At 38.4% G+C, this 17,720-nt stretch overlaps 1 protein-coding gene across 2 annotated transcripts in view; it reads right to left on the bottom strand.

Annotated features, from left to right (window-relative positions):
• The window catches only part of thrab (thyroid hormone receptor alpha b), a 133,487-nt gene that overhangs the window by 37,815 nt on the left and 77,952 nt on the right, over nt 1-17,720 (bottom strand). For both annotated transcript variants that reach the window (XM_032573955.1, XM_032573956.1), the window contains one exon: nt 2,202-2,581. In XM_032573955.1, coding sequence (XP_032429846.1) covers nt 2,202-2,257 — 56 coding nt within the window. In that variant the 5' untranslated portion in view covers nt 2,258-2,581. The remainder of the gene's footprint in view (nt 1-2,201; nt 2,582-17,720) is intronic.

Below are 17,720 nucleotides of genomic sequence, written 5' to 3' on the forward strand. Positions count from 1 at the left end.
GCGGGAAGTGGAATCTTCCGCTGTGCAAAATGTAAAAGCATAAAAAAGGCCTATTATAGCTCATAGACAAACCACGTTCTTTAAGGATGTGAGCTAGTGCCATAAAGTTGTTGCATCAAAGACTATGCAGGCTTACATCAGCTGCTGTAACATGTTTGGAAACGTGATGCAACACCCAATCCATATTTACCATGAAGCCGGAGCACAAAGCTTCAAATTAGTGTCAAAACAGCATCAAAGGTAATTGTCCATCAAGAAGTTTTCTGTTTGTGTGAAAATCAGACCGATAATCATTCCCATTTTGAACTAGAATAACAACATTCACATCGTACAACACGGGCCTTACATCCACAGAAAGCACCGACCAACCAAAACTCATCAGCAGTGAGCCTTTCACTGTTAATTATCTCAACAATGCAACAAATTGCAGCTAGAAAGTGATGCTGGTGTTAGGAGAGAACATTGAGCTGAGACACCCTTAAAAATAAAAGTTTGAAGGATTTACTCCCAAAAACACAACAACAACAACTGTCACCCAAGAGGGAGAGCTGGTATTCCTCCAACAGGTGTCTGTGTTGGCTGAGGAACGCATCCGAGCTTTACACAGTGAAGGAAACCTGATACCGCATTACCGCACAGACACTCGGCCAGTTCATTTACATGGTAATAAAACATTTACTGCTTCTTTTTTTATTATTGTCATGAGCCATTTCATGGATAACTTATGATTCACTCAGGATTATCTTCAACATGTATGATGATAAGCGTTTTGACTTTATTACAATGTAAGACAGCAATACTATATTAAGAGAAATTTATAAACCGATATAGAAATATTGTTACGAAATTTAAGTGGCCACATATTTTACCATTCTCTGCTATTGTTTAATGTAGGACTGCATGATTTTAGGAAATCGTGTGATACGGTTGAATACTGTGATCTACATTTTTTCAGCTCTTTCTCAGATGTTACTGTGATGCTCTCAGCACTCGCTTTGCACTGTAGTCTGCTGCGAACTGTCATAGGTCTTCAGCACCAGATTGAATAGACCACTGGCAGTCAAAGGGTGAATTCATACACATTTATGTTATAGAATATAGCGGCCAACAACACACACCTGTATATTCTGCAGTCCCAATGTAATGTGATAAAACTGCTATGAAGCTAACCTAAATTATTGGTTAAAAAAAGCAAATAAAAATAGTTTCCCCACACAGACAAAAAATCAGTAAGTTTTTACCTGTAAAGACATCATGTGAAAAGATGTTTTATTCTGTGTTTGAAGATTTCATTTTTGTTTTCGTGCACTGTCCGGCCAGTAGGTGGCAGGGTGTTGACTAATACCTATACAACAAAACGGCATTTTTACAAGTATTCCGGCACATATATAATAGAAAATGTGTTTTGATGCTGTTCATTTTAGTTACCGTTATGTAAGAAGAGGTCAGATATATTTAAGATTTTGAAAGTCAAAGGTCTGGTGACATTCATCTGGGGGTAAATTGAAAGCTAACAAAAAGTTCTTATTGCCCTTATTTTGCAAAAATAAGTTTTAATAGGCTGGGTGATCACCATGCCTGCATTCTAAGCTAAGTTTTGTAGCTAGGTAAATACTGTTTTGCAATATTTAATCCATGAGACAAAATTAAGAAAACAACTGAGTCGAAGTGAGACCTTAACAAATGCATACCTTAATTTGCATTAATTTAATTAATTCCCAGTCAGGATCAGAGCAGCACCTTTAAAATTCCCACACAAATCAGCTCAATAAGTTCAGAATTTTCCTCCACAGAGTTTTTAAATATCAAAGTAGACTGATGATAAATGATAACCCTTTCTATTGGACCCCAGCCCCAAGACTTTTCCTTTAAAAGGCCCCTGTTGCCTTCCTCTTGCCCTCCGTGTCACTAATATTGTTTTTTCAATAAGTAGCAGTAGCTTAGACAGTACAGTGTTTGTTTGCACTCAGCTCTGCTACTCAAGAACTGAATGTAAAGGTCAACATATCGAGGCTAAAAGCAGCTACAGGCCAAAGTCCACTTGAAACCGTTCACACATGGAGTAAAAAGGCCGGTGAGCAAAGTGTGTTTTACCGCTGATGCTCCAATAATGTAAAAAGTGCCTATTAAAAGAGAAAAAAACAAACAAAAAAAACTGGTGACATGAAAAGAAAAAAAATGTCCAAAAGACTTGAACTCACTGTTTCTCTTCTCCCTCTGATGGGTTAGAGTCCTGCTCCTTGGGCATGTGTTCCATTCACCTCAATTCCATCCAGCAGCCAATCATGAGAGACTGAGGCAAGCCCCGCCCTCCGAAGCACGCTCGTCATTCGACGGTCCGGAGGGGTCTGTCTGTAAAGCACAGAGTCGTCTCGTCCCTGGAGTACCTGGGAGGGGAGCAGTGGAGGGCGGAGGGTAGGGAGTGAAGGGGGGTTGACCCCCTGTGAGGTTGTTGCTGGGTGTGAAGCTTCAGGACACAGAAGAAGTTGGGGAAACCGCGGGGGTAAATCTGCTGGCCCTGCAGCCAGGGCTGGAGGTGGACGTCGCTCTTAGGCAGACGGAAGGAGGAATGGGAGACACCCTGCAGGAGAACACACAAGTAGAGAAAAAGATTACAGCATCTCCAGGAGAGAAAACAATGGCTCCATCGTCCCTGGATTTCTGCCAAGTAGTAATAGTATTTTTTTATAATTTTAAATTGAAATATTAACATGCAAAAAAATAAAAAAATGCTTTCCTGATCTTTGTGGGTGTGGCCAAATGACGTCAGAAATGATTACATGTAAGTTTATTGGTTGGGATTTACTGACTGTGGTGAAGTTGGAACTACTACAACAACGCTTTATGGCAAGAAGTAAAATTTTGAAGCCAAGCACCTCCTACATATCTCCTTATTTCTATATCAGGGGATTTCAGAGACACTTTTAAACTGTCCTTGCGACAAAAAACACATCAACAGGATTCTTCGCTTAAGACGACACCAACCAGGCAAGAATTGTTTCTCTGCTTGACAGCGCAAAAAAAACATCACACTAACGGTTGCAAACGAGAAGCAAATGAAAGATTCAAAAACAATTCCAAAGCGACGGCCAGCAAGAAACTTTGTTCCAACCTTTCTCGTTACTTATCACTAACACATTTTCACAAAGACAAACCGCAGTGCGAATGAGAAAGCAACACCTTCACCACATGTTGTGCCTTCACGGTCTAATGCTCCAAAGTCCCCTGGATGCAAATCTCATATTTCATCTCTCACAGCATGACCCTGGTCAGATGAAACTGGCTATATCTTGAGCATGCAGCAGAAGGAGGGATCCTCTGAGTCACATACCAAATCAATAGCGACAATAGTAAAGAAGGTGGTCTGCAGGTCAAAAAGTCTCCTGTCTTTGTTCTCCAATTGACTAGTTCCTGAAAGCTGAAATCGTAAGGAATGTCTCCTACCATACATGCTTAAGCAGTTATTATGACCAGTGTAATCTGGAAGCACTTGCAGGGTCTTGATGTCTTCTCTTGTTTTCTTTCGACAGCTTTATCTGTTCCTCTGTTAATCCCATTATTCAGTATCTTTCTAATCCTGAACAGTCAGGGACTGGCCAGGATGCTGACCTCAGAGAGAATGGATATTATTATTGCTTTCCTGACTCAAACTGATTTTCTTGCAAGTATTTATTTTTTCTAAAGCATCTTATCGTGCAAGCAAACCTTCAATAGGAGATTTAGAAATGAATGATAAGCAAACATTTAATGACAAAGCAATAACAAAGAGAGCGAGAGAGAGAGATACCACGCTCTGGTAAACACCACACCATCAAATAGATGATATTTAGAGAAAATTTGACTTTAAATCAAATTCCAGGGTTGAAGCAATCACATCAATCAATTTCAATTAATTGCTAATGAGTTTTTGAATGCTTCACAAATCTGAAATTAGGAATTTTAAATTACTGAAGTTGAGCATGGGGCTGCTGTGCAACATAACAGTTCTATATTTATTCAAAGTGTGAAGGTAGTTTCCTCTCCACAGCCACATCTTGTCAATTAAGGTATATGGGTACAACTTTAGACAGAGAGGTAAAATAGAAAAAAGACAGAGCCCAGAAATGTAACCTCAACTTTAATGAAAACTGTTCTAAGATCCACAAATCAACCAACAGGTTTTGGTTATTTGGATGCTGGGATCATTTTGTACCTAACTTTTTTCAGGAATCAAAAAGAGCCATCTGCCACATGAAATTCACAACTATGCAGCTTTTGTACCTTCCTTCGGGATATTTCTTAGGCCCAAATTAATTATGGCAAATATATTAGTTCTTTTGTACGTCTGCAGGGATTGCTAAGCATCTCACAATAAATGATTTTTTATTTTGGTTCCCTGCATCATGGTATTTTTAGTTTTGTTAGAAAATAACAATACCCAAATACTTGGTGCCAGAGATACAAATAACAAAATTACCCAATAAGGGGAGTTCAATTCTCCAAATTAATCTGAATGAATGGCAGTCAAAATTTAAGACATAATTAACAGTAATTGCAGAACAAACTGCCATGGACAATTTAGAGGTATTTAATATTTTTAATGAGTAAAATTCAGGATTAAAATCAAACACACTTTAAAGATCTGTTCAAAAGTCTGCACAAACACCTTGTTCTGCAGGGAAGCACTGTAACAGACAATATCTACCAGCTGGTAGTCTCTTATAGAGACATTGGTCTTATCTGAGCTTGTAACACTTATATTTAATATTTTAACTTGTCTACAGGAAGATTAGAATTATCTGCATTTCTGACATTCCCACAATGTTTCCTTTAGATTAGGCTTTTTCTGGTTGGTATCAATTTCAGTCTAAGGGCTGACCTTCCATAGCTCATCATTTTATGGATTCTGTTTTTTTTCCTAAGAATTATGGGCGATGAATTGGGGAAAAAAAACAAAACAAACAAAAAAAAACTGAAAAAATATGTGCTGTTAGTTCTTTAGAATAGAACAGAATAGAAAAATAGGAACACCATGCATGTGTAGTCTAATAAACTTTCCCCCCCCATGCATCAGTCTCAGTTGTGTGTTTTTATTGGTGCACTTAATTAAAGGTTGTGTTGTGTCTTCATTCCATGCCTCATCTGCTGTCTCTTACTTAAAGTTTAAGATTGCAGATAAAACCATTAAACCCATCACTGCAGAACAGTTTGCTTTGCATTTTTCAATCTAAGCAGGTTTATAATAAGATGGGACAAATAACACCCAAAGAATGGTATATTTATGAAGCTCAAACTCATTTAAGAGAAAAAAAATGAAGGCAAACTTTCAATTTATTTTTATTTATCTACTGATTGAAATAACAGTTGAAAGAATGCAGTAAATTAATGGTACATCTTGTCACTATTACACAGACAAATTACAACCAGAAGAATCACCAAAACATCTACCTCTGCAGCTTTCAGTAAAACAACGACCTCCAGAATAAACCCGAACGCATAATATTTCTGCAAAATATTTTTGCAGAGTCTGCGGATTTGGAAATCCGTATAAGTCTGAGCTTCAGGCTCTTCTACCCGAGCACAACTGCTGAGAGTGGCAGGGAGGGTGATGACATAAAGCTGGGAGGCAAACCGCTAATGGAGTGTCCTTTATCAAAGGGCCTCTCTCTATCACATCAACTTCTGCCACAAGTGGAACCAGCCTCAGTTCGTGTTTGTGGCAAATACAATTAGTTGTTTATCACACTGGGACAATGAGGGGAGAGGAAAGGGGAAGAAAAAAAAGGGTATTGTTCGATTAGCAACTGCAATAACATTGAAACATTAACTCTCTGGTTAAAAAACGGCCAACCCACTTTAAAAGAAACTTCAATCTTTTCAATCTTGTGTTTAAAACTGTTTTCATCTTGCTCTCCATTAAAAGCCAGGCTGTCAGGGAACATTATGGAAACCCTTTGATTTGTTATGACCTGCATTTAGAGAGACAACAAGAAATGGGGACTGGTTCTGACTGCCAATGAGTCAGGAAAGACCTAAAAACACAAACAGATTGCCCTGAGAACAACACTACTCAGAGTGGCAGTTGTCACTGAAGGAAGACGACCCAGCATGTCAGTGAAGTGCTTGAAAAGAAAGTCAGAAGACGATAAAAATCTAAGAGGTAGAGACACCAGGAGAAGACTTCAAGAGATAACAGTGGATTACAACAGTGAGTGGATTACAACTAAATTTCTCCAGATAAATTTTTGTCTGGTGTGTAATGCTGATTCTATTTTACTTTTTGCTACAGACTTTAGCACTCTATCAAAATATGCTAGTGATATTACAATTAATGTTGAAACAAAGTAAGGATCAAACATAGAGAACTGATATCAGACTTTGTCAAAATGAAAATTCTCCAAGAGTTGCCTTAGAAAATGTTTGCAGCACAACTTATCTGCTCGACTCACAAGTCGCATAATTCTCACATTTTCTTAGCTACTGTGTCCTTGTTTGCTCTTGCTCCCATGCAGGAAGTTCTGCTAACATTAATATCCTCTACCCGGGGGTCGGAGGATGAAAATTCATTTTGCCGAGATAAGGTGGGAAAGAAAGCAAGTGAGATAAAATTGATTTAAGATAATACACAGTTTATAAAATGGGGGTGGAAAAGTTGATGAAAAAGTAAGGAAAAGATTATGCAAGTCAACGTTGGAATAAAGATGATGCAAACTTTAATCAGAGAGCAACAAGACCTGTCAAAATGCAGATTTTAGAGGTATTCAGCTTTTTTCCCCCTAGAAGCAGTGAACACTTACTAGGTGCCACATAGTATATTTAGGTAAAGTGATTTGTAATAGTGATCACCTTTTCAAAAGTCTTACTAATGTTTTAGTGGCAACTAAATAAGTAAACATCTGTGGGGCCACAAAATCATACCAGTGCTATATTCACATCAGGGCAATTTATTTAGGGTCAATTGTCATGGATCAAAACTGAACAAAGTAGGCCAATGATCGATGAAGTACAACAAAGCTCACTGAGTGGGCAATGCTACAAAGAAAAGAATCACTGTGATATAAAAAAAAATACAAATCTGACATTTATAATTAAGGATTTAAATGATTATGATTTTAATTAAACAGACCAAATGTCTAATTGCCCCAAAAGCCGTAAAAGGAAAGCAGACAACCAACCAGTGAATGAACCACAAGTCCTGGAGAAGTTGAGGAACAAAAAAAACCTACATATTTTCTTCTAACGGCTGAAAAAAAAACAATCCATGTCCCTCATTAAAAAACAAAGAGGAAAACAGGGATGGTGGAAAACAGGGATGGTGGGATGGTAGTGAAGCAGAGGCAAAGTGTTACGTTCCGAACTGGTTTGCTTTTGCTTTTAGAACAGACACAAATCAAATTTGCTTTCAGAACAGACTCCCAGTTTTACTTGACAAGTCTGAGTTGTGGTACGGAACCAGCACAGCAAGCATGATGCCCATTACAACTTTATTTATTTTTAAATTTATTTATTTGCAATGCAGAATTTAATGCTGCAGAATATACACAGACAGTTTAATAAGTGAGAAGGTTTAAGTTAAGGATGATCGGAGAGACAAAGGTTAACTGAATGTAGAAGTAACATACATTCAGTGAGTGCAGCTTCTCAGAGACTCAACAGTTTGCCATTAGTTTTAAATGAGGAAAGACGTGAATGGGATTAAATATCCCTGTGCTGAGTGCAACTAAATATTTGGACAACTGTAGGTCCGCTGGATCTACTGGACAAGTAAATTCAAAAATAGTTGTAGAGCTAAACTGTATTCTAATCTACAACTTTGGTAAACTCTGACCCAATGATTCATATTTTAGACTGTTACTGTCCTTATGAGGTGCAATAAAGTGAAAAATATTAGAGGTGTATGCCCTGGATTTTTACAATTTTATTTTAAAAAATAGTTATCCCAAACTGTCTGTAGCATCTTAACTAAGATTTCTAAATTAGCAGTGTTTTTGTACATTTCCCACAAAATATAAATCTTTAACTCAGATAAGGTTGATAAAACCTAGATGTTCCATTACAGGTAAAAGTTGAAGGTTTAAACAGACAAATCAGAGCTTTGTTGTACTCTGTTCAGCCTTCTTGTTATCTGCTGAAAGTTCTGCTCTCTCTTGTTCCTTTGAAGTCTGTAATAATTGCACATACATAATTGGCGCTAAATTTAAAATCAAAGGTTGGATTTTTCTGACATTTTTACAACGGAAGGTTTTGAAATTGCAACAATAGATGAGTTAATTTGACAGCTTTTTCCACATTTTACCTACTCCTCATTATTCAACAACATCAAAAGACAAACTAAGAAACATTAGACATTTGCAATATCAAATGTTACAATTAACTGTAATTTGAAACTACAATCCCCTAACTGTCTGATCACAGAAATAGATTAAAATCTAACACCTCAACAAAATAGACAGCAAGCTTTGGAACTGTAAACACACGACCATTGTGCAGTTGCTGCCAAGCAAAAATGAACAAATTGACACAATTGATGTGCTCAGAATAAACAAGATTCTTTTGTTTATGTCCTTCCATAAAACTGTCCTTGTGGAATTCCTTCTGCCTACGTGACGGCTGTTCGGTAAAGTAGGTGGGCTATAAAATATGTGCATGGAAACAAATAAATAGATGTGGCTGCAGAAAGCATACCAGACATCCTTTTGAAAGTGGTCTGAGGAATCAATCAGTGCATGATGAGTCTGACTAAACGCCCTCAAACTTGCATGCATTTTTATTGGGATTTTTTCTTCAACAGTTAAACCAACATGATAAACTATTAACCCTTTCATGCATGAAAGGGTTATGATCCTTTGTGTCAGGATTTTTTTCTCCATTTTGTTTATTTTCTTAAGGCATAAAAAAGGTAGGAAAAAGAATTTGTCAAAATTTGTTTATTATTTTTATTTTATTTTTTAGGTGATCAATTGTAATTTTCTCCAAACACAAAGTTGTTATTTGAAAAATACATCAGTAGTATTGTTCTTTAGGGGTTATCTGATGTCAATAGTTTTTTTACGTGCAAGAGTCGTCTCCAGTAGAAGGAGGGACAGGGTCGGTTGGCATGCTTTATTGTCTGTCGGCCATATTGGATTTAACAAAAATAATTTCTTGCATTTGCAGCTGATGGCCAGTAGTTGATAGCTTATTTTATGATGCATTAGTGTCCACTTCAGTGGTCTGTGTGCATTTATAACATACAAATCCACAAGAAACAAGTAAAAGGCTTTTAGATAGCTATCCACTATAGTGACTACTATGCATGAAAGGGTTAAAACTGCGGCATGTATTTTTACAAAGAAGAATATTATAGATGGAACTATCATATTCTTCTTCTTTTGAGAATAAAAACTATCAGAGGCTGCACAAGACCTGCCACTGGGGTGGCGGTTAACCTTCCAGCAGAAGAAAAACCTTCAACATACAACAAAAGGATCTTTTTGATACAAACATATTCATGTGTTAAAGTGGCCTTGTCAAAGTCATGTTGTAAATCCAATTAAAAACCTTATAGTAAGACTGGGGCACTGACATTCTGAGTTGACTGAGATTGAGCTATTTTGCAAAACAGAAAGGGCAAAAATGTCAGCCTTTACAGAATATGATTTATATAAAAAAAAAAACATCTTTTCATTCAATACAATTTCACATGTTCAATGTTTGTGATAAATACTTTTGCAAGGCAGCGTAAACCTTTCGAGGATCACAGTGCATTCTTGGTCAGCCTGAAAAAATTTATCTTGCGAAGACAACCTTTGTTAGACTTCACACCCCCGTACCAGACGTGGGGTCAGCGACCTCAGCTCATATTGCTGACCTGACTAATTAGAGGTTAAGTGACAGGGCAGGGAAGCAGAGCTGACCTGTGGATGTGGTGAAAGTGCTCTGATTATAGGTTAGACTGCAGTGAAAAGTGGGGAGGAATAGTCCAGCAGCGACAGACATAAAAATCTGCTTCTCTGCTCCATTTCAGTTTATTCCACCAGTTTGCAAATTTGTTGCTGGAGAAACTTTAACATGTGGCTTCAGGTGAGGGTGATATGTGACCTTGTTGTGTTGACGTGTACACGCCGCCATTTGCATAAACTCTAGATTATGTTTACAAGTGATTCAGCGTTTAATACTTTAGAACCAAAACTATTAGAAACTCTACACATGTGGCTATCTATAAAATTTGTAAACAAAGTCGAATCACTTACTTTCAACATCTGACTGCCGGCTGCTGCAGTAGCTCTCTGTAGCATCTCTTAACTCATCATGTCGCCTCTAGTGTTGTTGCTGCTGCTGTCAATTTCTCACATTGGCGAATTCAGAATCTTTATTTTAGGCAAGCCGAACCGAAATACAAACACACACACACAGAAGCGACGTCCATGTTTGAATTTTCCTACTTTCTGAGCACACATTTTGTTGATCCTCAGCAATTTTTTGCTTAGTGGCCTGTCAGCAGCAGTTGTTCAAGGAGAAGGAGAACAGACTGGTGCCTGGCACCGAACCTGACGAGGTCAAAAACATACATTTTCATGAGACATCTGCATAGTTCTAGGACACAGCTATCTGACCAATTACCTCCCTCTTTCTTTCATGCCTTCCTTTTTTTCCTGCAAAGTCCCTCATTCTTAACATTTTATTGCAGATTTACAGTAAACAGGCTATGAATCTGAAAGAGTTGCATCATGATGGAGGGAGCAACAGATGTTTTGTGAGCTTGCTAGTTTGCAGGCAGCTGAAGTTTTAGCCTTCATTACAAAACATCTGTTTTCTGACACTATGACAAACATGTTGCTTGTAAAAAGGAATATAATCTGGACACAACCCTTAAGTAGTAATAATAATAATAATTAAAAAAATGCTGCATAGCAGTGGAAAACCAGAACATCTAAAACTGACAAAATGTCTTTAAAATGGACTGGAAACAAATGTATAATTTATTATTTTGTTTTAGGAACATACCTAATTGTTTTAACATTGTGCATATAACGGATCAGAAAACTGCAGCTAGTTCAAACATAGAAATAACAATATCTTTATTGGAGAAATTGAGGAGAAGTTCTCTCTGAATTTTTGCTCTCTATAATACTGACAATGAAATGTCAATGCAATCAGAGGAGATTTAGTTTGTTTACTTGAACTGCTTACCACGTCACAAGAAAAGAAAAATCAATGACTCAACAGAGTGCGCTTCAAGTCAATGGCAATGTGCATTAACGGGTTAATTTTTAATGTTTGCCAGTCCTGAATAATTGTATTATGTCCAAAACATTCTAGTCATTTTTTAAAAATAATGTTCTCAGTAAATGATCAGAAAAATAGTTAGGTTTTTTACATTTACAACCAAAGTCACTTTGTTTTTGTTTTCTTTCTTTTTTTAACCACTTTGTTATGGTCTATCACAAATTCTTAAAATACATAAGAGATAATGGTTGTAAGGTGATAAAATGTGAAAAAAGTCTAAAGGGTGTGAATACTTTTTCAAGTCACATTTCTACTTTCACATATGAATAATTCCTGCATAAAAACAAACTGAATGACCCACCAGTATCATAAGCTGAAAACCTAAGAATTCAGCCAATTAAATTTAAAGCCACACATTAAGGAAATGGGAAAAGAAACCAACTCCCCTCTCACTTCTACTTCCTCTTCCCTCTGATTCCTTCCCTTTCTTCCATTCATTGGCAAAGACAAAACACAGTCCTACAAAGTGCTAGCAAAACAAAATAATCTCCTCTTTTCTTCCATTTCCCTTCAACAGTAGTTACTCTCTCCTCCTTAAGGAGGGTAAGAGCTTTGCAGTACCGCTAAAAGGTGGAGATTTTAGGAAACAAAGGAGATTAACCGCAGGAAAATGTCTTTTTTTCCCCTCCCACATCAGCCAAGACAAACACATGTCCACCTGTTTTTCAAGGCCCACCTTAAGAGAAGCAGCAATCTGTCTGAAACTGTTTGAGTGCTTTATTTCCTCATAAAAAAAGCACAGAGATGGACGATTTGTCACAATTACTGCAGAAATTAAACCCAATAATACAACTTGATAATTATACATCTAAAATCTGGCAGGTTGGTGCTTAAATACTGTATTGTGTATTAGTTCGTACTTCACTCTGTTTCCAGACTGAGATGATAGTGCTGAAACAGATGGCGAGAAAAGGTTTACCTACACACACACGCACGCACGCACAGACACACAGCAATCTATGCTCTTTATCACTCTTTTCTGCTTCGACTGATTCCCCCTGCCTCATCCGCCCAAAGAAGCTCTGTTGACGGTGTTTGTGGCCAGCAAGAAACTCAAAAAGGTCAGTGTCCTGATAAAATTCTCATCCCCTTCTGCGTCAAAACACACCCTGGATTTGCCTTGATTTGCTCAAACTTTGTTTAAGACCAGCATCCTGGTGAACAAAACACCCGGCGCCTCTGGTGTGAACATGTAAAAAACAGCTGGACAACTTCGGGGTGATTGCTAACAATTATACCAGGATGTCAATATAGAAAATAAAACTTAAGGACAAGGCTCCAAGCATTTGGCTGAAACTGTTTATTTTAAAACGTTTTTTCTACCACAGCTACAAGAGAACCTTACAACTGAAACTAACTCACTAGTTGTAGCAGTAGCCTTTTAAAGGTTTTCTCAAAGAACTGCCAGTGGCATGATGTTGCCATCACCATGATTCACAATGGGGATGTTGTGTGTATAGTTATGAATGTGTACCCCATTATGTATGGAGGCCCAAAAGCTCAGTTTTGCAGAGGACCTTCTGATACTGAAGTCATGTTGCAAACGTTAAATTTGATCTCCAACGGCTTTTTCTCAGCAGTTTTTTTTTTCTTGTCGTATCTTCATAAAGGCCTGATATGTGGAGCAGCTGAATTTACACTGAGGTTAAATTACACACTGGTGGACTTTATTTATTCACTACGTGGCTCCTGATAGCAATGCATGACAAACTTCAGATATTTATTTGTATTTTATTTACAATTTTCTTCCACTTTGTTGTCGTCTATCCATTAAAATACAAAAACATTTCTTACACAGCCCTGTTTCCGAAATTTGAACTACAAAAGCGTCAAAGACACAGACACTGCTCAGTTTGGTGCGCAAAGTAAACTTATTTTACAAAAATGTATGAGTCAATACTTAAACATCATGTCTTTCCAAAGTCATCTGCATGCACTAAACTGGAAGCAGGAAGATGTTGACAAACACTTCTGTACACATCAGCTGTGTGTGTACGTGTGTGTGTGCATGAGGTGGAGCCCACAATGAATTATTTGTCTCGCAGGAGAGACGTTTCCTGCTTTTTAGAGTGTCTGTTCCTCCCTCTGCGGCTTTTAGTAAGTTCTCCTCCTGCTCTGCTAGCCGGATCAAATTGGCTGATTTGTAATTTGCCTGGTGACATTTATAATGCCCAAAACCAACACCGGGTACATGTTCAGTGTTTAAATACTGATTCATTGCACGTTTTTCTTTCATTGACGAATGTGTACAACTTGTGAAACTTATGAATAATGAACAAACTTGCTGTTTGTTTCACCAGCAGGTCCTCGTTTCCTCCAACTACATACTCAGTGTATCATCTATAACCGTGTTTTTCCCCACTTTTCCTGGATATCTGCAGAAAAAACTAATTGAGAAGAAACCAAAGTGCTCACTTTCTCGACCATGAAAAAGATGTATGCAGTGTGAGGAGGAGTGCAAAGCTTCTGCAGCTTATACTGCCAGGTAAAAAAAAAGACCAATTTCTTGCTGATTGTGCCAATGGTGGAAAAAAGGGAGCTTTAGTTTCCTGTAATATTTACAGCTTTGTATAATTTTTTTCATAAAAATGCTCTCTGCATTCTTAATCAATAGGAGTAATGGCTCTGGTATTTTAAAATGACTATGACTGTGTAGGTTCTACACATTTTTATGAGCACATGAGGCACACAGTTGCACTAAAAGAAAATAACATTTCTAAACAGGGCCTTCATGTTTTAATCAAACTGTGTTTTTCCCTCACAGAGAAAGTAGTTTTGGAACAGGATAACAGCTGAAAAGAAGCAGGATTTTTGTGGCTAAATTCTGACCACATTTGTTGATATTGGTTGTGTTTATCCTGCACTAAACTGGCCAAGAAACTAAATGCCCTATAAAAGCAGCTTAATTTTGGCTAAAGTACCTAAATTTATATATATATATATATATATATATATATATATATGTACAGTACAGACCAAAGGTTTGGACACACCTTCTCATTGAATTCAATGAGAAAGTGTGTCCAAACTTTTGGTCTGTACTGTATATATATATACATATATATATATATATATATATTATTATCCAGTTTAGGACATAATAGCTTTAGTATTAACCTATGTCTGTGCACCTGGTTTGGATTTAGGCGCCAGATGCACCTCTAATAACACAAGCCCTAGTGAATCAGATGAAAACGTGCAGATGATCAAGCAACAACGCAAAGCCTGTAAAACGTCTGATGAATTTATCAGACTATGGGCTGAGGTGAGGCATCTCAGAGTTTCACAGAGACGAAAACGATCAAGCTGCAGCTCTTCTTTACTGAACTATTGCCAAGTTCTGGCAGGAAATGGATGGAAAATGAAGCAAGAGGACTATTTCTTTGTCAACCCTCACCTTTTTGGAAATAAACAACTGGATGTTCTAACAGGAAAATTATCCCGGACATAAAATATTATAAATCTAATATTAAATCTAATATCCAACCCAAACTGACCAATTTAAATGAACAATATTTGATAAGAGGAGTGGGCAAAAAGGCAAATGTGACGATACCAAAAGCTCATTTATAGAAGGGCACTGTTTCTCTTAAACTTGCTTTATGACATTTACTCAAATATCAGTGAGGGTGTATTTAATTTAAAGCCTCTGTGGATAAAAAAAAAAGATTCATTCCAAATTGAACAGTTTAAATGCGTCATCGAAAGCCCAAAATGAACATGACATATATGCTGATGGCAAGTGGATGTACACTACTGGCCAGCACTGCACAAGTAAAGGTGGAAACAATAGACACCAAGGCATATGGGTTGATCTTGCTACACTGCACTCCAGCATACAGGGAGCCATTTTCTGCACGCCTTGTGCTCTGAATTATTATCCCCACTGTTGCTTTGCAAACAGAAGACTCCTTCGAGAATACGCTTTCGACAGCACAGACTCCATCAATTTAGCTTATTCTGCAAGGAACAATAACATAGATTTTTCAGTTTGGAATTTGTGGAACGAATCAGAACCCATCTTCACACAGTCCTGATCCGGCGATCCGTGTTTAGCCTGTGAGGCTCGTTTAAGACACGCAGCCTGTGCACATTACACCTTCCCATTCCCACATCTCAGCCACCTCTGTAATGAGCAACAACTGCATACTGTAAAAAAGACCACAGACACACACGCGCAAAAACTCACAAAGGACCAACAAGCTCATTTCTTGCATATGCCCTCTTCCCACCCCTCCCCCTGCCAGCTTCTCCCACCCACTGGTGTAATGAAGCCTACGAGGCCTCTTGTGGCCTCTGAGAGCACCAGGGCCATAACAACACCCACCTCACACCTCTGTCTTTTTCTGGCTGCAAACAGCACATTTTGTGAAAGCGGAGAAGGTGGTAAAAGGGGAGGAGAACAAGATGGGGCCACAAAGGTGGAGCAGGCAGGCTGGAAGGTGATTTTCTTGGCAGAAGGTTGCGTTTGGGAAAGGGGCCCGGATTCCCGACCGGCTCCCCCCGGAACGTCTGTGTGGTCCAGGATCTGATTAGATCCAAACCTTCTGTCATAGAAAGGCAATGTGCAAGGGGCACGGGGGCACAGATGCCCGCTGAAGTGCTTAACTTTTCGACACATACGCTTTGAATCAGGTGGTGTGCGCATGCGGTGGCACACTCAAAGTTCAGATCTGCTCTTGCTCTCCTCAAGGTGAAATCTGATGTTTTTTGGATTCATAACGACAGAAAGCAGCGAGAGTCAAAATCTGTCAGAGAACACAGCATTTTTTTTTTTCTTTGTTTGTTTTGTTTTGGTTTTACTGCTAACAGCCCTGAGGAATAAAACGGAAACAAACTCTCAGTGTTTAATCTGTTCTGTAAATTCCCCTTGTTTTCTTTACGTGAATGTACTGCATGCTCACAAGACACACAGGTACAAAAACGTCCTAAATGCATCAGATTGAGCAGTGTTCAGCCACCATTTCCTGCCGGCAGGTATTTCCCTGAATACTGTGACAATATGGCAGATATTACTTCTTCAAGCCAAACAACATGTTGTGGGACAATTAAGCTTACGAAAACTTATGTTTGGTTTGACAGATGGAGTCTTTAGAACAATATTTTGACCTTTACATTATTATAGTGCAGTTATACCATCATGAGTAAATCACTGATGTATTATGTGGAGAAAAGTGAGAGTTGCCCAATCACTACATGGTTCACCAATATAACATTTTCTGCCTATACTGCTGACTGCCAGAACAACAACGCTGGTCAGATGGAGCAAAAGTTACATCTACCTGAATACCTCCAGAACTTTAGTGTTTGATATAAAGTACATATTTTCTTTCTCTCTCTGTGGTAAAAATTACAGACAAGCTGGACTGAAAAGCAGTTTTGTTTTTAAGTCTCCAAGCTACTACTCTCAGAAAAACATTTCTCCCACCCACAAAACTTTTGCCTTATGAACCCTAATTCAAAACTGGAGGCTTTCCTCCCATTACTTTTGTCTTGGAAGGAAAAATATGTTCTGCATTGTTGCCCAGTTTTCACTGTTCAACTTCTGGTCTGTGTTCCTTTTGTCTGCCTTTTATAGTTTACGCCTTTTTATAAATTTTGGTGTTATGGCCTTAAGAGCCTGAATACAGTTTAAAAAGGAGAAGTTGTAAAAATGACTAAATACACCCTTCAAAGGACTCAACGTGCAGCAGATGCATGTATGAGGTAGTGATGCAGGGGGATGGTGATGGTTATTTGATTTTACTTGGTATGACATAAATGCAGTAACGTATAGTAACATAACAGAGCTGCTAGTGTCTATCTCCACCTAACGTTCCGGGCAAGAGGCGGGGTACACCCTGGACAGGTCGCCAGTCTGTCGCAGGGCAACACAGAAACAGACGGGACAGACAACCATGCACACACACACTCACACCTATGGAGAATTTAGAGAGACCAATTAACCTAACAGTCATGTTTTTGGACTGTGGGAGGAGTACCCGGAGAGAACCCACGCATGCATAGGGAGAACATGCCAACTCCATGCAGAAAGACCCCGGGCAGGGAATCAAACCCAGGACCTTCTTGCTACAAGGCAACAGTGCTACCAACTACGCCACTGTCCAGTCCATTAAGGAATCCATGGGAGCAAAAAAAAAAAAATTCTGCTTCCTGGGAAAGGTTCTGGAGTAGAAACAGACTTTGAGAAACAGAGCATATAGATGGGTTTTATTCTCCTTCAACTACCTTTTAATATATTTGGGCTCGTTTTGTAAAGAGAAATGTTAACGTATAAAAAAGGAGCAGATTTTGTCTTGGGTTTGCGTTCAGGCAGGCTCCACGAATGCCTCAGGACCTACCAGTCATTCTGTCCCATTTCTCAATTCATCATCTTAGCGGTTTCTTTTCCCCTGAATTTACAAGATCTGCTTCTTCAAGTAAAACCAGAGTCCCGTCTTCTTCTTGCGAGAAGTGTGTGAGAAGCACACACT

This window comes from Xiphophorus hellerii, chromosome 10 (genome assembly GCF_003331165.1).
Source record: "Xiphophorus hellerii strain 12219 chromosome 10, Xiphophorus_hellerii-4.1, whole genome shotgun sequence".
NCBI classification, from domain to species: Eukaryota; Metazoa; Chordata; class Actinopteri; order Cyprinodontiformes; family Poeciliidae; genus Xiphophorus; species Xiphophorus hellerii.